Raw genomic sequence first — 21,698 nt, 5'->3', positions numbered from 1 at the left:
CGACAAATTGTCCTTAGACTAGAACGGGCGCGATCTTTTCGGCCAATTTAATTGGTCGAAAAGCCATGTGGCTGCAAGCTACATCGAGCGCCCGGTCCACCCTGCAACGCAGTGGGGTCTAGTCTGAGCACTGAGACTAGGCTTGGCTGATAGCAATGGAAAGCGACGACGTCCGTTTTCGGATGTGTTAAATCCCAAATCCGGCGATTTTGCTCCCGTACCAAAACAGTGAAAGCTGAACTAATACTCAGGCGGGTAACAACTGGGGGATTCTCGGTGTTATGTATATCTGGTGATTTTTTTTTTTTTTTTTTTTTTTTTTGCAGGCTGAAAACGCATCACATCAACTCACACTCCCCTTTCCCATCCTTAACCTCAACATTCTTACATCAATAGCTTTCGCCGTCCCATCTTCGTTCAGTTCAAAAACCCAATCATCCAGCGTCCTTGCTCCATATGTTGGGGCTCCAAGGCTGGTCCATTGCATCAATCCTGGGTCCTGCACTGCGTTCGCATCTCCAGTTACGTTGAAAAATGAAGCTCTGAAGCCCAGCCTCGAGACAAATGTCCCTTCCCCGCTTGTCTTTTCCTTTACGGTCTGCAGGTTGGATGGAAACAGACGTGCGGACTGCCCGGCCTGGAATATCTTGATAAAGGGGCTATTGTCGCCAATGACTTCGGTTCCGCGCGAGAAGAGGCTTTTGACCGTCAGCCCAGTCATGGAATCGTCAACCTCGATGGTGACAGAGCTGTTTGTTTCCACGTCCTTGTACACGCCGGCAAAGTTCCTGCGCGCTTCGAGCCTGGCCTGATCTTCAGCCATGGGAAGGAAAACGTCGCCGACGGCGTTCATCAGCGTCTCCCTCACCGCCGCCGAGTTCGACCCGAGCGGTGCGGCCGAGAAGATTATCGCCCCGAGGTCATGCTCAGGCGAGAGCACAAAGGCGGCACGATAGCCGCCAATGTCGCCCTGCTTGGTGTACAGCTGAGCAACGCGGCCGCCGAGCATCAGGTACCGGATCTCCCACGGCGCCCCGACCGCGCTGCCCAGGACTCCGGTCTGGCTCATCGGCTTCAGCCACCGTCGCGTCTGCGCCGGCTTCATCGTCTTGGACCCGAGGATGGCCTGCCCGGCCTTGATCATGTCGCCCGTCGAGCTGTAGAGAGCCCCCGACGGGCTGGTGGTGCCCAGGTCATAGTCCCACCCGACGGCAGAGGCGTTTCCGGGGATGACGCCGCCTGATTTTGGAGCCGTGTCGTAGCTGCTTGATCTCATGTCGAGGGCGGACATTATTCCTGCGCTTATGGCCTCGCCGACTGGGGTTCCGGTGGCGGCTTCCTGGGCAAATCCGAGTAGCGCGTACGCAACGTTGCTATACGCGGGAGAGTATGCAGTCGAGAAGATTGGATGCTGCTTGAGCAGCTGAGAGATCATTTCTGCATGGCAGCGTTAGACATTGCAGGTTGTAGGAGGTATCAGAAAAGAAAACAGGGCGAGTTTTTTTGTCTCATACCACTGCGCGTGCACGACCTTAGAAGGCCAGGGACGCCGCACTGCGGGATCTCCTCGTTGGAAAGAGGCGGAAGCCCGAGGGTCATGGTCTGCTCTTGGGAGTATTGAGCAGAAAGATCAGTTTGCGCGGCTGTTGCTTGAAGTTAGCTGCATGCTTTGGTAAGGAATGAGGGGGCAGCCGGTTTGTAACGTACGGTCTCGCGGGATTCCTGCCAGTTGACCAGCGAGCTGACCCAGTGTGACTTCTTCCCATCGGACGTGATCAATGTCATCGTATACCACCTCATTAGTCGTCGTCGACTCATTGGCGATGGTAGCCAGTTCGGGAACGTAGCGTGTAATCGGGTCGTTGAAGTGAGCATCGCCAACTTCCAGCAGGAACGACCAGACACTGAACACTTTTGACACGCTGGCGATGCGGAACACGGAGTCCCGGTCGACTTGGGATACACCGACGTCAAATTCAGGGGTGTAATACCTCTCGTACAGTGGCTCTGCGTCGTTTGTGGAGAAGACGGCCACCGCCCATGCTGTCTGGTTGGACTGGATGGGGGTTGAGCTATCGACGTATCTGTCAAAGTTGCCTATGGCCGAGGCAAGGGCATCACTGCCGCGGAGAAACGAAGGTCTTGGGAACGCTGGACCGGCGAGACCGGCTTCCGGAGATACGCCGGAACGCTTTGAGACAGCAGCAGCGATGATACTGGGCAAGAAGAAGGAATGTGGCTGCATGTCGTATGTAGTTATCCAGGTATTTATTCAAAGACAGGCTGAAGAAAATGCTCAAGTGGAGAGAGGCTTGGGGAATAACAAAGGAGCAATGTCATTCGGAACAATCAGACAGTCTATGGTCGTCGCGAACTTACTTATATACATTTGTCTATCCCCTAGAATAAACAAGCTTATAAGCCCCCGTAACCGAATCTCGCACTCGCCCCGCTTCGTGTCATCCATGGTGCCAAATCAACATAGTCTTGACCGGGGGTTATCGCATAGGACCCACTCGATTCACACATGAACATGGCACCGTTTTACGAGAGGAGATTACCAGGCCGACTTGGTCAAATCATAAGGGAAATCCAGTCAGCCTCCCGAACAATGGCCTTCCCATCATAAACGAAAAGATATATCCTCCGACGGAGCACCTCCTTCCCCATGTGGTCTCGCTCCACAAAGACCTCATCCTCCAAGTACGAGTCTCTTACTCTCTTCTCGTCCGCCGGTAGCTCCCATGCGGTAAGCTTCATCCCCTGCACCACTGAGAACCCATGCTCCTTCTTGATGAGGAGCTCTCCGATCCTGTACATGGTCGCCGCATCCCACAGCGATTCCCTCCTCTTGCCCATCTTCCGGAGCATCTCCAGCGCCTTGAGTCTCGTTGGAAGGTGTCGGCACTTGATGACGACAAAATGCAGTAGAGGAGACATGCCCATACCAAACATAAAGTTTTTGCCAGCTTCCGGCCCCTCGACTGGTGACAGACTGCCAGCAAGCTCGACTATGTGTGAAAAGTCGACTTGGAACACGTCGCTCGCCGTCTCATCCCTACGCAGCGCTATGCAGGACCAGATCCAGCACACCCGGAACCTCATGAGCAGCAGCGCGTGGCTGGACCGAGTGACGTCGACTCTATTTCCCAGTTCTTCAAAAGCAGTCTTCCACAACAAAAGTTTCGTCACAATCATCATCTGCGTGTCCTGAGCACCTGCGGGCATAGCGGTGGCATCCTCGACCTCCAGACGATAGCCGTCAAGGGATCGCACCAGTCTGATTGCCTGAGCCATCAGTTCGTCCATTGCATGCGAAGCTTGCGAGACCGTGTCGAAACGACCCGCCTGACCCGTCATCTCAAGGACAGGAAATTCGCCGCTAGAAAAGAAGTACGGAACTGGGCTCAATTGCCGGAGCACAGTCATAATTTCCTGGTTCCGGTGGCCCGGAAGGCGTGAAACTAGAGTCCCATGACGGCAGTGTGTAACGGCGGCTGCTTGGTTGCCCCTGAGGAACTCGACACAGGTGAACAAGATGGACATGACTAGGACCACGTCCGTTCCCAGCTCTTTCGAGGCAACGATTCGCAATGCGTGGTTGTAGTGCGCCAGCGCCGTCTCCTTCTCACTGTCGCATACTCGCTTCTTCCAGCCCGGCTCAAAGTCCTCATACAACAGACTGATGGCAAACATGCCATGCATCACCGCGTCCTCCGTCGCCGCGAGCCGCAACAAGACGGTAGTCCAGAAAGTAGCACCATCGAGTTCGCCGCCGAGCTTCGGTGCTACCTCGCAACGAAAATAGTCTAGCCCCCTGACCATCAAATCTGGCAGGCGGCGAGACGGAGAAGATGAGATGGACGCCGTGGACGAGTGCAGGAGGTGATGCCATGAAAAGCAGCCAATTGGCGGCTCGGCGTAGGCGCAATCCCTCCCGCTATATCGACAGCGGGAACATGTAGGAAGGTCTTCGTCGCACTTTATCCGTCGTTTTCTATTGCCAAGGTCAGCAGCGGCTCTGTGTCATGATTTTGAAGCTACTGGCTTGGGGGAATAAAAATTTACACACTTGCAAGTGATACACCCAGTTCTTCGCTTTTCCGAGCCTTTGCGTGCCATAATTTAGTTCCCTTCAAGTCTGGGAGTACCAAAAAGCTGTATTCCCATGTCCTTGTCAGCGGGACCAGCGAAAAGTCATCCATCTCTTCGCCTTTATGTAACTTGCTGACTTGATATGGATCGATGGATCGATGCCATGGTTGCGTTTAGGTGGTGTTCCCCGAGATGAAGTGGGTCCAGTGCGAGACAATCATATGCAGGGACAGTAAGCCGGGGTAACAAAGAGGTTAGTTACGAACAGGGGCAATGGAGGCAAGGAAACAGTAACTGGAGCGCGGGTTGTTAGGCGAGGAGGCGCGACCGTGAAGATTGGCTCGGCACAGCTCAAAAATGAAACCACATTAGCTGCACCAGTTGTCAACTTGATGGCTGTGCATTGGAAGCAGTTCCCAGCTTCTACCTGGTTTGCTGGATTCTGGCTCTACCTAAATATGCTCTTCGGGGCTGCACGCACCTGATTTGATCGGGTCTGGAGTAATGGTTTGATGTCGCCATTCCTTACCTAGGCCATCTTGCCCCCAATTTGGGCTCCAACCTGAGAAAGTCCGAGAGCAACGGGAGTGTGTAGGGCTTCTCAAATTCCTCGAAATGTGTTCACATGCGTGCGCAATCGGTATTTACTGAATCGGTTGAGTCGGCGTTTTTTTTTTTTTTTTTTTTTTTTTTTTTTTTTTTTTTTTTTTTTTTTTTTTTTTTTTTTATTCCTGTATATATATATATATATATATATATATACAAGACTAGTCCTCATCATCGCCGTCGTCACTTCCACTCGACCAGCCCTCGTGGTACTCGTCAGCCATCTGAGCAAGCTCGTTGCCAAGGTTTTCCCTATCTTCGAGGCCAATACTGCGGAAAACAGTAGTTCGGAGGAGCTTGAGTCGGTCCGAAGTAGAGCTATCCGTCGTGAGTGAGGCAACGACTGGGAGTGTGCTCTTGAGTGGCTGTCCGGATTTGGACGTGTAAATATTTGGGAAACTGTCCGGTTGAGGGAACCTGAGGTCGGTGTAATAGCTGGATATCCATTGCTGTTAGCCAAGGAAGAAATGTCAGGATCCTTTCAGTAGTAACGATACATACCTGCGCACTGACACCTTTCCGGATGATTGGTATTGTCTAGCAAACCGACTGCCTTCTACCGTCTGATTCTCGCTGGCAGAGATGCCGCGAACAGAGATGGTCTGGCCAAATACATGGCGTTTCCTACGGTTGCTTGATCTTTGGGGAGCACCAAGATCGTCTCCAGCAGTAAAATCTATTGGAAGGTCAACATCGGCTGTCGTTTCATCGTCAGGGTCTTCCTTGTATCTGTCAAGGACATTTGGTTGCCTGGAATCCTTCGCCCATTCATCCTCATCTTCCCTGACGACATCCATTTGCAGGTTGGCAATCGTCTGCTTCCCCATCACATTCAGCCAGTCAGCCATGCCGTCCAGTCTGTCACTGGCTGGCCCTTCCCTCATCCGGGATGGAAGCACCGCCGTCTCAAAGGCCGTGGTGAGCAGGGCTGATTTGTGCCATGAGGACGAGGCATCCAGTGCCACGTTGGGACGCGAGTTTGGCGACCTTGGTATGGAGAAAGGAACCAGTATCGAGGCCTGCTTGTATAGTTCCGTCAAAGCATGTGCCTTGTTTGACATTCTCAACATACGTTTCTCCTGTTGAGAGGGTGGTTAGCGGGAAGAAACCTCCATGAAAAAAGGAATCGTGATCCGAAAGTTATCTCCTCCACAGAATCGCACCATACCCTGTTTAAACCCGCTGCCGAATCCTGCAGGCCCCAGACCCAGATGACGGACTTTCCATACTCGTCCCGGAGGCGCTCCGCATAGCGCGCGGCAAACCCACCCCAGGCGTCGTCGATTGTGGTGAAAAGCTGAATCCCTTGCATGTGGTCGGCCTCCTCGACAAAGGGCCTCAGGTCACGGTCCAGAAGGTCGTGCTCTCGGTCGAGCTCGGAAAAGAGCTCGCCGCCCGTGGGCCACCGCTCAAAGGGCCGCAGGGACGAGTTGAGCTCGTAGTCGCTCAGCTGCACGATGGAGCGCGGGTGCATGTAGACGCGGTTGAAGTCGGACCAGTACCGCACCGCCTCCGGGGTCAGCTGCTCGGCGGGTTCGCCCGCCTCCAGGCTCTGCTGGTACGCCGCCACCTGGATGGGCTCCTGGCGCTGGACGACGGTCTTGCCGCTCCAGAGGGCCTGTGGTGCGGCGTCGTCATCCCGTTGCGCGTCGTACAGGGCGTTGATCTTGCGCAGGGATCCGAAGCCACCCTTCAGATCGTAGATGACGGTCCGAGGCATGAACGTCTCGGAGCCGTCGGCGCCGATGCCCGGCCTGAAGTGCACATCGTGGTTGATGGGCGATTCGGTGTCGTCAGAGTAGGTGAAGTACGACTCCTGTTTGCGTCACACCGTTTTGGTTCTCAGCAAACTATGTTCTGATCTATATTTTTGTTCTCCTGATTGTCGTACCTGAGCATTCCAAAAATGCGTTGCCAGATAATTGCTCGGTTGACCCAGCTGGAGTGTGATGATTTCATGCATCTTGGGTTTTATGCCCTGAGGGGCAGCGGTAGATTGTAGTTGAGATCAAATTCAATCGAGATCTTGGCGCCGTTGTAGCGGGGTCAAGTTTTGGTTTCTAAAAACACCATCAGTCCCACATGCAGTAAAAATCCCATCACAATGCCATGCTCCATCCGATCTGGTGTTTCCCCATTGTTGTCACCAACTGACCTGTCTGTCATCCTTTGAGGGCTTTGATCTACACGAACAATTGTTGTTCTGGTATTTAATTTTTTTTTTTTCAAATTTCATTTACGTTCCAAATATCATTATTCATTTCCGCCAAAAGGCCCTTTCGATTGGGTGTTCATCGTGAGGATATCAAAATTTCCACGTCCTGATTAAATCATGTTCCTAGGGTGATCAGTTGATAGAATCACATAATAAAACAGTGAAGAACATCCATGCCGCTTATGTCACACCTCAAGATGAAGCCTGCAAGTCCAGAGACGTGAACTTAATGTGCTGGTAAAGCTTGACTGCCGTTCGCATATTAGAACCAGACTAGTCTAAACTAGTCTAGAATTGATTCTAGAACTAGATATGATCTGCATTGCGACATCTGAAACTCAAGCGCTTGAAATCCCTCTCAACAGTAATTAATTGCATCACATTAAAGTGAGTGAGTGACACGCTGCTAGAATTACTACGAGAGCATGCATGACACTGAGTTAAGCGACAATAGGCTGTAAGCCCGATTTTCCGATGCGGCATTGGGTACCACCAGCCTTGCCCAGGTCCATCTTCTTCTATTGTTTCAGCTAAAACATTTGTTCTAGCGCTGACGGCAGAAAGAATGGCGCATCCTTCTTCTGCACAAGGGCGGCAAAAAAAAAAAAAAAAAAAAAAAGTGCTCACGCCTCCCCCAAAACGGCCCCAGCCCCGGTCCTAGAGAATTGTGTTCAACAAGCCAACCCAGAAAGAATTTGCGCTTACGCCTCGTATGATCCAAAAACAGCCCCAGAAACACCAAACCAAAACACGACGACAAGCCCAAAATACGACAATGGGACGCTGACGACCAACCCTCAGAAGCTTTCCGGAGCATCCGGAATGGCTGATAAGATGAGGTGCTGGACCATGCGCAAAATGGTCGCAGGCAGATCACGCCAGAAAGGATTCAAACCAGGGGAAGAATGGCCGAAATGGGAAGACGACCGCCTTTGGGAATCCTGGAAGGTGTTGTGATAATGTACTTTTTTTTTTTTTTTCATTCAAATTTTGACAGCCCATTTGCATGCTTGTCTTGTCAAAGTTACGGAGTAACAAGAGTCAGGCCGACACCGAGAGCACTCAAAGGGTTTACAAGACGAAAGAACACGCTTGGCAGGCACAGATGTCAGACAACGAGGCTTTGCGTTGCTGCCACGAGTCGGACGGTTTCTTGGCTCATCCACATGTTGATATTATGCTAATACTATCCCATGTACAATCCCGACATGGTGGGCGAGTGCAGGCAACTTGGGACCATTACTACGTAAAGCTAGGTCGCAATCAAGGGATAACCCCGTCATTGAGGCGAGGTGAGGTACTTCATGTCATGATGGACTACCACCATAGTACCATTTAATAGTGACGCCCGGACAACATGAGGATACGGCGTCAGACGTCGCGTGGGTTTTGCTCTCCACTTTTTCGTCTATATAGTAGTATGCCAGATCTTGGCTGGAACCTCGCCCGTTGTCCTGCCTCTCAGCCGACTCCACGAGAACCAGATGAAGATCGACTCTGGATGGATGGGGGTTTGAGAGCTTAATGAGGTAAGACGCTCGTTTTTTTTCTTCTTTTTTTTTCTCTCTCTCTCTCTCTCTCTTTCAACGGGTTGTCCGGCACACAGAAAAGGGGGTCGGAAAATTCCCCCATCCCCGGAGATAAACCAAGCGAAAGCCGGGCTGCCAAAAAACAACGAGTCATCGCCCTGTCGAAACAAACCTTGGATTGAAGGTTTAAGGCTTGTCGAGCCGTCATAAAACAATTCCCAGATGAACAAAGCCAGCGTTATCCGCAACGCTATAATCTCGTGCCTGTCAGAAAGCAAAACACTTTTTATTGGGCAGCTTAGGTCAAACTCCGACAGCCTTGGATTCGAAGTCCGATGCTCAAAACAAAGACGATCACGGCAAATGCGAGGGGATGGACCCTCAGGGGACGTTGTTTATGCGCTAGGGTCTTTGTTTTGTTCGAGAATATTTGCCTAAACTAGGTAGGTAGGGGGGTATAAGACTACCTTACATACCTGCCGTAAAAGAACACAGATGTGCGGCACTGATCATCATCATTCAATAATTGACCTGTCCCATTTTTATCTAGACTTTTAATTTATCTGACAAAACTTTGCAGATAATTTATTGTCACATGATCTTTGTTACTAAGTGTTGGCGAAAGGTTGTATACCACGTAGTGCTACCCTAAAGAAACAAACCTTGAACTTTCAGACGACGGCGACGACATGATTTCCCCTTGCAGTAATCATACTGTATACAATGTGACGCTGTGCCGCGCCTTTCTCGCGTGTGCATCCGTTCGGTTCCCAACTTGAAGCCCGTCTGGTGGAAATTAGTATGTGCCTTGCCTTGCTTTTGCGGGTCGGCATTTACGGACTGCCTAGGTTTGGTAAATACCAGGACAGGCTTCTAGCTTATATAAATTAAGGTAGGGTCATAACAGTAAAAGTGGTTCCTCTTTTACCACTGCTGTGTGCAGAGAAGCAGCTTGGCAGGTACCTAGGTAGGTAGGTAGGTACCTTGCATAACTATAGTGCAGATCGAAAAGAGAGCAAATGTGACAGAGCAAGTAACGAACCCGCCCTTGCTATAGGACAGCTTTACGGTTGCAGCGTGGCTGTCGCGTGTCATCAGAAGGGGGCTTTGTGTGTACCTTGCGGTAGAAAGTGCCACAAGCTCAAAAGAATAAAGAACAAAGAAGAATGTGTACCTACTCTGTAGAGTCAAAGGAAAAGGGCTAAAAAAGTTTCTAGATCAGGAAGGTCACCCGTACCTGCCAAAACTGAGGCGCCGGCAGGCAAGCCGCCCCTTTCTGGGATTGCCGACTCGGCGTGGTTATGGAGGAAGATCATCCGCATGCACCCGCGCTAGCCACGGTGTATTATCAAGCAACCTATCAAGGTGGTGAGGATGAGTAACAGTGGCAAAGACAAACTACATGCAGAATACTAGCGTCATTCGGGCTTGGTACCGGTATCTTTTTTCTTTCTTTTCCTTTTTGCTTTTCTATCTTTCGTCTTGATCTGTGCATCTCTTAACCTCGTTTTTCCGTGTGGGAACTTGCTTCTCTAGCAATAAATTGCTTGTTCATCCGGGTTGATTTTTTTTCACCCTTAATTTTGCATCATCTCAAATTCATCTTGTCCGTTGCAGTACGTACCCCAGTTATTCCCTTCGTCCGACTGGCGACTGGGATTGGATGGATATCATCAAGGGTGCGGAGCATGTAAGCGCCAGTTCCTTTCAGTTTGTTTGGACCAAACAATACATACAACACACAAGAGGGGAAAAAAAAAAAAAAAAAAAAACCTCCGATTTTGATGCAATCTCGTCAAAAAAAAAGGGGAGCACAGGAAAAGCTTACCGGGTACCTTGTCCCTTTAGATCCAACCGAATTCCGGCCGCTTACCTTGAGGCACAGTCAAATCCTCCCTCAACCAACTGGTACACATGTAACAACAAAAAAGTATCTCTTGAAGTTGCAACCGAACACTCTCAACTCGATCCGCAAACCTGTTCTTGGAAACCCTATCTGTCAGGCTGAGAGGCTTGAGTTGAAAACCAAAGAGAGCCACATGGACCCTTCTGGAAGCTCTTCTAGAAGTCCTTTTGATCGTTTTCTTTCTTTCTTTCTTTTGTTGGTTTTTTTTTTCCCCCTCGCTTCTCGCATTGTTGATAAGGGTCTTCACATGGACCATCTCTACGTAGGCATTGTAGGTTCAGGATACAACTAGATCGAAAGCAAAATACGGGTTAGCCGAGAGGCCGATCGCCTCTACAACAAAGAAGCAAAAAGTCCACCTAATCTGCAGTCTGCCCAGTCCTTGCACCCACACCATTCATGGCCATTCTACCGGAAAGTTTTTGGTCGGTTGAACAAAAAACAAAGGTGGGTGGACTCCCGACGTTACGGGGAAGCCATGTGCCGTACTGGCATTTGTAACTGTCAAGGTGAAGCCCTGGGGTGGTTTTCCAAGGTCAAGGATTCCGTGATGAACTCCCCGTGGCCCTGCAGCTTGACTCGTGAAAAACGCTGGGCATGTGTTGGTTGGGCAGAGGTATGCGTGGTGGGGATTCTATTACTGGCTGAATGTCTTGGCAGAGGGCATTCTGGGCGTGAGGATGATCTTCACTTTGTAGTTCTCCATTTATTTCCCCGGTACCGTCTTGGGTGTCATTCGAATCCCCTATTCGAGTAAAGCCCGTCTGCGGCACCCCCTCTCCGCTCTCACCATGCATGCACGCATTCCCTCTTGTGTTTTGTGAGGTAAACGGACAAGGGCTGAAATGCATGTCGAGTGGGTGGAAAAGTGTCAGGCAGGACTGACTGACTGACTGATTGACTGCTTGTACAAAACCGACTTGGCTTGCCATGCCTTGGTGTGTAGTGTGCACTAACAACCTTTCCCTTTTGGCTCCTTTTTATTTGCTTCTGTCAATAAGGTCTTCGGCCAAGGTCAAGCCACTTCTCAACCCGACTTCCTACGCCACCAGACTCGACACCAAGCAAGCATAATAGTCTATGGCTTCAAAGCCCCGGCACTAACACGAACAAGTATATCGATGCTTTTTTGTGGATTTTCTCCGGTACTTTTGGACCATGCGGGCGACGAATCCTGAATAGATAGTCTTTCCCCTCTTTCCCAATTCATTAATTCCTTGTTGTTTGTCGTTGTATTCCTCATCCATTGCATACATCTTTTCTCTCAAATTCTCTTTATCTGTTCTTTGGTCGAGAAAGGGGACATTTGGTCACCCGAGGAGGATTTTTCACAGCGATGGACAATTCATTATTACCCAGGACCATCAACGACTTCCAAGACACCGGCACCCTCATCGGCCTCGAGCGTGGTCACCGCGATGGCCTGATAGCAGTCTGCGTCTTTGCAGGCGTGTCCCTGATCACGAGCACCGCACTTTTCCTACACCTCACACAAAAGCTGGTGAGATGGCACATTGCCGACAGGAGGTTAAGGAGGTCCGAGAAGCAACGGATAAAACGTCTGAATGCACAGTCCCCCGGTGTTGATTTATCTCTTGGCCTTCCTCCACAGCACTTTCAGCGGAGGACGAGGCCAATGACGGTCGAAGACACCGAGGAGGCGCGTGACGACACGGGAACAAGGTCCGGGGACGCCAAGACGATGACCCCCGTGCACAGGGAGCCGAACCAGTTCGTCGTCCTCCTGTATAACTTGCTTCTGGCCGACATCAAGCAGAGCATCGCATTCTTCCTCAACGCTGTCTGGGTTGCTCGGGACTCAATCGTCGTTGGTTCAGGTACATGTTGGACGCAGGCCTTTTTCCTTTCCACAGGAGATTTGGCGGGAAGCCTTTTCATTGCCGCCATTGCGGTGCACACCTATCTGGTAGCAATAAGGGGATGGAAGCCATCCCAGCGGGCCCTGATCCTTACATGTACATCGATATGGGTCTTCAACTACCTCTTGGTCTTCATCGGATTTGCGGCAACCAACAAGGTCAACGTTGGGTTCTTTGGTCGGGCCACAACCTGGGTATGTTCTTTGTTCTCAGTCAACAGAGATGTCTGCCATGCACACCCTAAATCTTTACTAACCTGAAATTGTGTTGAAAAGTGCTGGATCACCAAGGAGCACGAAGAGATCCGTCTCTTCACCCACTATCTATACGTATTTATATGCCTTGCCTTGACGACCATAATTTACACGTGGATCTTTCTCCATCTCCGTCGCACAAGACGCAATGAAGCCGAGGCCAACGCCCGCAAGTCATCGACACCGACCACGACGAGCGACAACCGCGATACAGACATGGATTCGCGCCGCGACGCGACATTCTCCAACAAGGCCAAGAGCGACGTTACGATGCACACCCACGGCGACGGCTACAACTCGGCCTTCTTGATCTACCCCTTGATCTACGTGGTCTGCACCGCACCCCTCGCCATCGGCCGTATCGCGACCATGGCCAGGGCGACGCTACCCGTGACGTACTTTTGCGCCGCGGGGGCCCTCATCTCGCTCAACGGATTCCTCGACACGGTGCTGTGGGGCCTGACGCGTCGGGAGGTGGTGTTTGGCGACGTGGACGGATCAGCGGGCGCCGACGGCCTTGGACTCGAGAGCTTCAGCTTCATGCGCACGCCGCACAACAGAAAGTACGGCAACATGATCTGGATCGAGGCCGGCGCCGACAAGTCCAAGGACGGCGACGTGCGGGCCAGCAGCAGCCGCCGGGGTCCGTCGGTGCCGTTCTGGTCCGGCATACTGGGCGGCGACGTGCGGGGCGGACGTCGGGAAGGGCGGGGTGGGGCCCAGCGCAGCATCTCTCAGCAATCTCTCAGGGGTTCCGCCGGCCTCGGCCGTGGGGAGACGCTAGGCGGGATCCAGATGGACATGGTCACCACCGTCGTGGTGGAGGTCGACCCGGATAGGGTCGCATGCGACGGAAGCCCGAGAAAAGGCTCGGGCCTGTCTGTCAGCCCTGAGGATTACGTCGCCAGTGTCGGGCCGCGCGTCTCATCGGATTTACATCGTCCCGGTGGCAGTGCGAGGTCCGGGATTTCGGTGCAATCGGCGGCCCGGAGCGAGAAGCATTTGGACATGAACATGGAAATACTAAACCGAATATAGACACAAAAAGAAAAAAAGAAACAAACAAATCGAAAAATAAACAAGAGATACCCAATAATAGATAAAAATTAGAAAAAAACCTCTAAAAACTTTAACTCGGCAGTCAGTCGGTCCCGGGCCTTCCGCGATGTGTCATAGACGACCACAAGCATGAGGGAGGCGCATAGACTAGAGCTAGTGCATGGCTGTCTGATAGTTGTTGCCCAGGACACTGTAAAAAAAAAAGGAAGTACAAATCTGGCCTCTTGATTGTGGCTTGGAACAATTATTTATTTCGCATTTTCCAATTGCCATCCGGCATCAACCTATCGGCCCTTTGGAACGGCTCCACATTTTCGCACAGGTTTTGTGCGCGTTGAGCGTTTCCTTTGCGCTCGGACTTTAGGTTCATGCTTTCAACAGGTCCTTGGAAACTTTTCTTTTCATCCATGATCTTGAGATATTTTTTTTTTCGCGTTTCTTGTGGGCCGGGCAGAACCTTGGTCGCGAACCTACGCGTAAAATTTTATAGAGCTTGTGGATTTGTTTGGAACGAATTGGATCGCTCATGAGGGGAAGAGGCAGTTGAGGAAAAGAATATGGATGATGTCATGGAGGTTTACAAGGTCAACAAACAGCATGCAGCTTGGACCCAAATACCTACCTTATGTACCTAAAAAAAAAAAAAAAAAGCCAAAGAAAAAAAAACCCAAAAGATTACCGTTAAAGCCTATCTATACATTTTCTAGCTATAGAGATTGAGGCTCTCTTCCGGCTTGGATCGGCACCAGATCTCATCTCCCACCTGTTCCTGCTGCTTTTACCGGCAGGCAACCATCAGAATTTCAATGCCGTGAACCCATGCCAGTTTGCTCATCACGTGGACTTTTCCAGAACGAAACAGAACCAAAGTACCGTGTCGTATTCCCCACCAAGCTGTAACCAGGCTGCCCCCACTCTGCTAAGAAGCACCCCCAATTGACCTAGTAGTACTAGAACAGAACCAGAACCTAGCACTAGGGAAGAAGTACCAAAGACCCCGTCGCCTCTCAATCCAAAGGGAGGGTCTGGTCTCTGACGCGACCGAGTTTGCTTAATCGTGGTCAATTAAACAAAAAACTCACCCGCGCGACGCACTCTCCCTCAACCGTTCCTAACCAACCCCTTCCCAGCCTCAAACCCGCCTCTGCAGATAGCAACCGCACAATTCCTCCATATTTCAATTAATTTGTACGGGATCTTGCAGGCAAGCAGGGTTATTTGTCTTTTATTGAATTTTTGCTTGACGTGTCGATGCCCTTGGTATCGGAATAGTTAACTCACTCTGCACATCCCTCCATCCCCCCTGTCACTCCCTTCACCCTCTAAACCGGTCCTGCCCCATCGCATCTTTCGCTTGTCCGAAAAAAAAAGTGCCCGCGCCTAGTCGCATGCGCATATCTTTTTTCTCTGTAAAACCATAGAACGAGGGTTTGCGACAAAGAACTCGAACACACGCCCAATCATGTCGCCGTCGAAGCGATCCTCCGTCAAACGGGGCGCGATAAAGCGCGAGGCGACTGCCGACCACACCGACGACATGTCGCCGACGCGGCCAGCCAAGAAGCGCAGGAGACAAGCTCCCGCCGGTTCTGATGCCTCCGTTCCCAAGCTTACCGTCCCAGAAGAACACTCTTCCGAACCCGACCTGGCCGAGGAGCCCGACTCGAGCACCCTGGCCGACACGTCCGGCATCGACCTCCACGACGCCACCGAAGTTGCGAACCGTGTCTCGAGCTGCCTGAAGCTGCCCCAAAAGCCCAAGGAGTCCCTTCGGGTGAGCATAGACCACGCCAACTCTTCACAACACTACGTCACGCGCAGCGTCAAGGCCTTTGCGCAGATTCTTGGTCATGACTGGACGTACTTTGTCACCCACACCACCATCAACATCGGCCGCGTCCCGTCCGATCACTCGATCAAGCAACCACCAGAGGACAGCGAAGATCACGTCCACATCGACCTGGGACCGACCAAGACGTACTCGCGGCTGACGGCGCGCATCAGGTTCGAAAACTCGTGGACCTTGGAGGTCAAGGCTAAGAGCGGCATATTATTGGATGATGTATTCCTGGGACCTGGAAGCATGGTCGATCTCACGAGCGGTAGGGTGATCAGCGTCGGCGACGTCGAGATGATCTTTATATTGCCTCTTGAGAGTGCCCCCCTGCGCATTCATCCAACGTATTTGGAACGTGCGGGCCTGAGTGGCAGTGAGTTTGCGCTCACAGTAGGGACGGAAGGCAAGCAGGAAGTTTTAGAGGACTCTCTTCATGCGACCTCAACTACGAACCTGCCCAGGCCTTCGAGCAGTCGTGTTCCGCTGCCGCGGGGACAGCCCCAACCGCAGGCTATCGCACCTGCACCGCCGGATTACAGGCGTCCGGGTACGCCACCATCAGTTCGGAGCCGTGCCGGTGGCCGTGGGCCAAAGTCTTCACCGTCCAAGGAAGCCGGCACGTTGTTGATGCACCCCAGCGATGTTGATCTGGCAGCAGACGAGAATCAGCACATCAAACCGCAGTACAGCTATGCCCAGCTTATCACGCAGGCAATCATGAACACGCCAGATGGAAAGCTCAACTTGAGTGGAATTTACAACTTCATCACACAAAACTATTCGTACTACAGGAGTCAATCTAGTGCGGGCTGGCAGGTATGTACAACTCAGTGTTGAGATTTTGGCTTCTGCCCCCAGTAAACTAGAAAATATGCTGACTCGAATCTTGAGACGACACAGAACAGCATCAGGCATAACTTATCACTAAACAAGGCTTTTGAAAAGATTGCAAGGTCTACCGATGAGCCAGGCAAGGGAATGAAATGGACACTAGTATCGGAGGCCAGGGAAGAAATGATCAAGAACGCCTTCAAGGGCGGAAGGGGTGGTCATCGGGGTTCTTCAAATCCCTCTTCTCCCAGTCAGTTGAACTACGTCAACCAAGGCCCCAGAGAAATGGCGGCTAGGGACGGCGCGCCATCAGCAAGGAAACGAAGGGTCTCCCCATCCGGCTCACCACAGCCCCGCTCAGCACTACGAGATCTCCAGACCCCGATCCGTGGAAGCTCCCGACGGCTATTACCCGACGAACCAGGCATGGCCGGAGACGGCAGCCCGCTGCCGCGCATCCGTGCGCTTGGTACGCCCAAGCTTCTCCCACCCCACATGCCTTCGCGAGCCTTGTCGATCCCAAAGTCTCAGACGGACATTTCAGACGTCACGACAGATGACGACCACGTCCCGCGCTCGCCCACCCTGACGAGCTCCTATGGCCAGGACGAGAGTGGGCTTTCGTTCGTCACGCCCGCACCTCACCGCGTCAACCTGAGGCTGGCGCCCCCGAGCACGGCCCAACGTCCGAGCCAGCACATGCCCACCAGCTCCCCCGCGCCCTTTTGGAGGTATGCAGACATCGGAAGCACACCGATGCGGCCCGGCGCCCTGGACTTCAGCCCATCGAGGAACCGCCTCGATCCCGTACCGCAGAGCAGCAGTCCACCAAACAAGTCTCCGGACCAGAGTCCCACGCGCAGAGGTGTCAGGCCGGCGTCTAGAGATCACATCAAGGAGGAGCAGAGGGAGGATCCGGAGCCGGTCCAGCCTGTCAATGGCAAGAGATCAGGGTCCGGTCAGGCGTTAGCGCCGCCCGACAACGACGAAGACGACGAAGCAGACGGCGGCTTCGATCTCACAAAGTCAGTATCATTCTCCCAGGTTTATATCACCACCGGGTGATGGACATCTTGTCCTGTCGACTAGGAACTCTTTTTTTTTTTTTTGCTAATTGTCTATTTTATACAGGGGATTCCAAAGTATCGGGTCATACCACGCTCCCGTGGGTCTCGGCTTCCAAGTTCTTCCTGCGTCTGGAAACAGGTAGACCATTGTTGCTCTTTTCTTCCTCCTGAACAAAAAATCAAGAAGAAAAGAATCAAAAAGAAAAAAGAAACGTTGCACAAGCTCTGCTAATATCATGATGATTTTCCGTGGCTTTTTTTTTCGTTTTTATGTTGTCCATTATTGTCTCGGTTGTAGTTTTTGTCTTGATCGTTTTGTTTCTCTTCCTGCCTTGCGTTTTTTTTTTTTTTTTTTTTTTCACAACGTCACCGACTACCTATATTGCACCGCTAAACAACTCAGCATGGAGTTTCTATTTGCTTTTGTTTTCAGGGTGGCTTTACTTGGCTGCATGCGTGAGGCGTTTTCCCTTTTTTTTCCACCTTGTTCCATGTACAAAAATTTTCAAATGTCCCTCACATTTCTGATTTTGCAAGAAATCACGCCATCTCCGCCTATTTCCCGTTATGTGCAGCTGGCATGTAGGTAGGACTTGTTTGGAAGCTAGCTATTCGTCAGGAGCAGCCCTTTGAGAATTATAAAATCTAATCGGGCTGCTCTTCCATCTCGGCACCGTCATAGCATCAATACGTCTGATATAATCGATAATTCGCGATGTGCAAATGAACGAAATGATCACTATTTTGAAACCCTGTCATGCAAATCCGATATTCGATAGTAGATACATACCAATGACTCCTTCAAACCTAGCTATGGACTAGATTGATAATATAAACAACTGGGATCCCAAACATACGGAAAAATGGAAGGCCCGAGGCCATTTGCCACGCTAAAACAGAACAAAAAGAAAAACAGGGTAAAAATCACGAGGATGACAAATATGTACAAGAAGATATGACGATTGAACAACCTTGTGCTAGTCAATGTGCGAAATAGCAAGTTATTCCCAACCGTCGATGAAAGATTCCAAGTTGTGACCCAAAACCTGTGGTGATCATATGTACAAGGAAACATATCAAGACTTTATGAGGCACGTTGTCTCAAAGTCTAAAGGGGATTCATCCAAGCTCCCAAGTTTGTGGCGTTGATATATATTTACCAGGAGAAAGCCTCCTCGCAGAAGTCAATGGCGCCAAACTCCTGCCTCTTGCGCACAGCACAACGCACCTCGTCGCTGAGGGCGCCGGGCCCACACACCGAGACACCGACCGTACCGACCTGGTTCTCCATCTCCATGGACAAAAGTGTCTCGATGTTGGGCCTGCCTGGGAACATCTGGACCGTTGCCGAGGGCGAGTGGATCTCCTTGGTGGAGCGCGGCCTGGACACGAAGAGCATAATCCGAAGGACATCACGACGGCGCTCCATAGCCAGGATTTCGGTCATCCACGGCCTGATCCACTCGAGGTGCTCGGGGGACTGGATGATCCAAACAAGGACAACCTTGCGTGCGGCAACGGTGGCATCGGCAAACCCAGCGACGAGTTCGCGCACGTGCGGCACCGCCTGTGTAATACCCACACCACCGGCGAAGAGCATGGCGGTACCATACGAAGCCATGCTGTGCATGCCGCCGTAGGGGCCCTCGGCCCAACACGTGGTCAGCAGGCGCCCGCCCGGGTTGGCAGCCGCCTTCTTGTATAGCGCGGCCGTGGCACCAGTACGGGCCCGTATAACATACGACATGCTCGTCTTGCGTGTTGCGGCCACATCCTGCCTGCTCATGGCCAGGCCCTTCTCGCCGTCGGGCTGCTCACCTTCCTCAGACCAGGCGACTGAAAATGGGTGGGACTGGGTCCAGCTGATAGTAGGGAAGTAGAGGTAAGCATGCTGGCCGGGCTTGAACTTCCAGGGGCGAGCCATGTTCACGGTGACCCTGACGGCATTATCAGGCAGGGCCTCGATGAGGGTTTTGTTGCCACCGGATCCAAAGTTGCCGTAGGCGACACGAAGCATGCGAGCACCGCGGTCGGCAGACCAGATTGCGACCACGCCGTAGAGGTATGGCAGCTGGGGAAGGGGCTTCATAGCCAAGTGGTACCAGACTCCAGCAACCGACACCGCAGCAGCCAGGATGTGGAGAATCTTGAACGTCTCGTAGAATGCGTGCCTGGCCGGGCTGGAAGCCTGGAAGAGGATGAAAGTAAAGGCAATGGTTCCCTGGTGTTTGACATGGTTAGCTGGGTTGATCGCCACTCATATATCCGTTGAGTGGTAAGGCTACTTACGAGCATGCCGGGCATCAGAAATTTCGACGCAAAGACCATCTGGAAGATCTGGTCGGCAGACATGCCGGCATTGCCCTTGGGGACCATGTAGGCGACTGTGTGAATGATAGCCTCGGAGACCACAATGCGGCCCAACCACCTGTGCATCAGGTTCATGGTGTCAAAGGAAATGCCCAAGAGAGAAATGAGCGGGTTGTTGCGGGCAGCCATGAGAAAGAGTGGGACCATGTTGACGACAGACAAGACGCCTGTGCGGTTGCGGAGTTGACTGGCTACGGAGTCGAAGTTGTTATGCAGAGGGATCTTCCAGACGCAAAAGAGGATGTTGGTGGCACAATAGCCGGCGAGCAAGATGAGTTGCAGGCGCGAAGGCAGGGTACCAACGTTGATGGCCGAGCTGATCTGGATCTCGCGGTTGTGGCGTTTCCTAAAGATGGGCGCATATTGCAATTCCCTCTTAAACCACATCCACTTCGGGTTCTCCTTCGCAAAGTATCGTTGCGTCTCATTGTTGAGACTCGACACTTGCCTCGTATAGCGAACGATCCAAGTTGATATCCTCCAAACAATCAGTGCCAGAGCGACGGAGCCGATAACATAGTAGAGGTAGTGCGACAGTAAAACGTTCTCGATTCCCTGGTCATTTGGTTTGGTAGCCCCGGCTCCTTGAAGGGCAGGACTCGCTGCGTTCATCGTACCATTTCCTCCTTGAGCCGCGCCGCCGCCGCCGCCGCTGCCGCTGCCTGCAGCGGTCGATCCACCCGCTTGTTGATTCTGGGCAGACATTATCGTCGATTCTTTGTGCTCGTGAGTTGATCGAAAGGTCCAACGACCTCTGTTTGAATACAGAGACCTACCAAAAGAAACTCTGGTTTATTTGGAAGGCTGGTTCATGGAAGGAATGAAAAGCACAGTGCGTAGCGTCAAGATACAGTACTTGTTTGCTGTATATGTTGAAAAGATGGCGAATAAAGAAGTAAATGTTATGCACACAAATCGAGACCAGCCAAAAACTGGAGTAGGGACCGGGCCTCTGTTGTGGCCAGGTAAAGATCGTCGTGGGCCACAGGGTCGAATAGAAATAAACAGGAAATGAGTACCCGACCACTCCCTGCTATGTCCAATGTCTAAGGTTGCTGTTGGCAGCGGTGGTTGGTATTGGCGTAGCGCGTTTCGCTTTAGGGTCGGCCAGCGGGCGGGGGTAGCACAGGATTCTGTCTGCGCGAGCGGGTGTGGTCTGTGTTTTTAAATGAGGAAAAGACTGCCAAGATTACCGATTGTACTTGGCGGGCAAGAGGGACGAACCAGGTTGTCGATACGAAGAGTAGGTAGGCGAGGTAGGTGAACAAGGAAAGAGAGCAAGGCCAACAAGGAAGTAACCAAAACAAAACAAAAAAGAAAAAGAATCCAAAAGGATGTTCTGCAATCCCCAAAGGAGAAGAAGAACTATATCGTAAGGAAAAAAAAAACAAGAAACCTTACGAGGGTTGTCTATAATATGATGAAAAAGTTTTCGATCCAGAAACAGGAGGAGGGCCAAGTCTTCATTAATAATGGGAGGGACGGGAGGGCAATGTAATATGTGAGCTGTTTCCCCCGATGGTGGAGTGGAGCTGAACAGAACATCCACGGAGGGATGGACAAAAACGAACATGCTTGATGCATCCATTCGCCTGCCGTGTTCATGATGGGGAAGCGCAAGGCTTCGCCCCCCTTTGCAACACTCACAGGCACATGTGGGTGAGGATCCGCCGCCATGCCTCCGCTTGGCAGCCTAGTTGATGCAGTAATCTATATCAGATCGCCATGCGGATTGCCAGGGGTATCCTTCCACCCCTCCTTGCTGACAGGGGTGATGACTGTCTGTATTCTGCCCACTTTCCATGTCTCCTTGTCGCAAGATTGACTTCCGATCAAAGAAAAAAAGAGGAACAACCACGAACAAGAAACCGAAAAAAGAAAAAAAAAAAAAAAAAGAAAAAAAAAAACTCGGGCCAACCTGGTCGTCCATCACTACCATGATGCCAAGAGGAGCAAGGAGAGGCCCCTACCCAGAGCTGAAGGCAAGTTTAATCTGTATGTCTTGGTAATGGTCGCCCAGACCAAGGGATTATCCATGCGCTTGGTAGA

General features: G+C 51.6%; 5 protein-coding genes across 5 annotated transcripts; 2 read left to right on the top strand and 3 right to left on the bottom strand.

Annotated features, from left to right (window-relative positions):
• Positions 1-343: 343 nt before the first annotated feature.
• Positions 344-4,097, bottom strand: PgNI_09994 (uncharacterized protein; the record flags this gene model as incomplete). The annotated part of the gene is made up of 4 exons (XM_031129975.1): positions 2,445-4,097; positions 1,708-2,216; positions 1,515-1,643; positions 344-1,437 (listed from the first exon to the last, which is right to left on the bottom strand). Exons 1-4 carry the CDS (start codon positions 2,465-2,467, stop codon positions 344-346), a joined length of 1,755 nt encoding a protein of 584 aa, XP_030978000.1. The 5' UTR covers positions 2,468-4,097.
• A 757-nt stretch (positions 4,098-4,854) lies between these two features.
• Positions 4,855-6,909, bottom strand: PgNI_09993 (uncharacterized protein). The gene is made up of 5 exons (XM_031129974.1): positions 6,857-6,909; positions 6,593-6,761; positions 5,870-6,517; positions 5,203-5,780; positions 4,855-5,136 (listed from the first exon to the last, which is right to left on the bottom strand). The coding sequence occupies exons 2-5, from the start codon at positions 6,662-6,664 to the stop codon at positions 4,863-4,865; spliced, it is 1,572 nt and encodes a 523-aa protein (XP_030977995.1). The 5' UTR covers positions 6,665-6,761; positions 6,857-6,909; the 3' UTR covers positions 4,855-4,862.
• A 4,375-nt stretch (positions 6,910-11,284) lies between these two features.
• Positions 11,285-13,726, top strand: PgNI_09992 (uncharacterized protein). The gene is made up of 2 exons (XM_031129973.1): positions 11,285-12,425; positions 12,507-13,726. The coding sequence occupies exons 1-2, from the start codon at positions 11,688-11,690 to the stop codon at positions 13,521-13,523; spliced, it is 1,755 nt and encodes a 584-aa protein (XP_030977994.1). The 5' UTR covers positions 11,285-11,687; the 3' UTR covers positions 13,524-13,726.
• A 1,280-nt stretch (positions 13,727-15,006) lies between these two features.
• Positions 15,007-17,724, top strand: PgNI_09991 (uncharacterized protein; the record flags this gene model as incomplete). Its single annotated transcript, XM_031129972.1, has 3 exons — positions 15,007-16,197; positions 16,282-17,237; positions 17,344-17,724. 3 exons carry the CDS (start codon positions 15,007-15,009, stop codon positions 17,420-17,422), a joined length of 2,226 nt encoding a protein of 741 aa, XP_030977997.1. The 3' UTR covers positions 17,423-17,724.
• Positions 17,725-18,031: 307 nt separating this feature from the next.
• PgNI_09990 (uncharacterized protein) lies at positions 18,032-21,189 on the bottom strand. Its single transcript, XM_031129971.1, has 2 exons — positions 19,569-21,189; positions 18,032-19,500 (listed from the first exon to the last, which is right to left on the bottom strand). The coding sequence occupies exons 1-2, from the start codon at positions 20,352-20,354 to the stop codon at positions 18,436-18,438; spliced, it is 1,851 nt and encodes a 616-aa protein (XP_030977996.1). The 5' UTR covers positions 20,355-21,189; the 3' UTR covers positions 18,032-18,435.
• Positions 21,190-21,698: the final 509 nt, after the last annotated feature.

Source organism: Pyricularia grisea (genome assembly GCF_004355905.1).
Source record: "Pyricularia grisea strain NI907 chromosome Unknown Pyricularia_grisea_NI907_Scaffold_7, whole genome shotgun sequence".
NCBI lineage: Eukaryota > Fungi > Ascomycota > Sordariomycetes > Magnaporthales > Pyriculariaceae > Pyricularia > Pyricularia grisea.
This window is presented reverse-complemented; position numbering and strand designations above follow the sequence as displayed.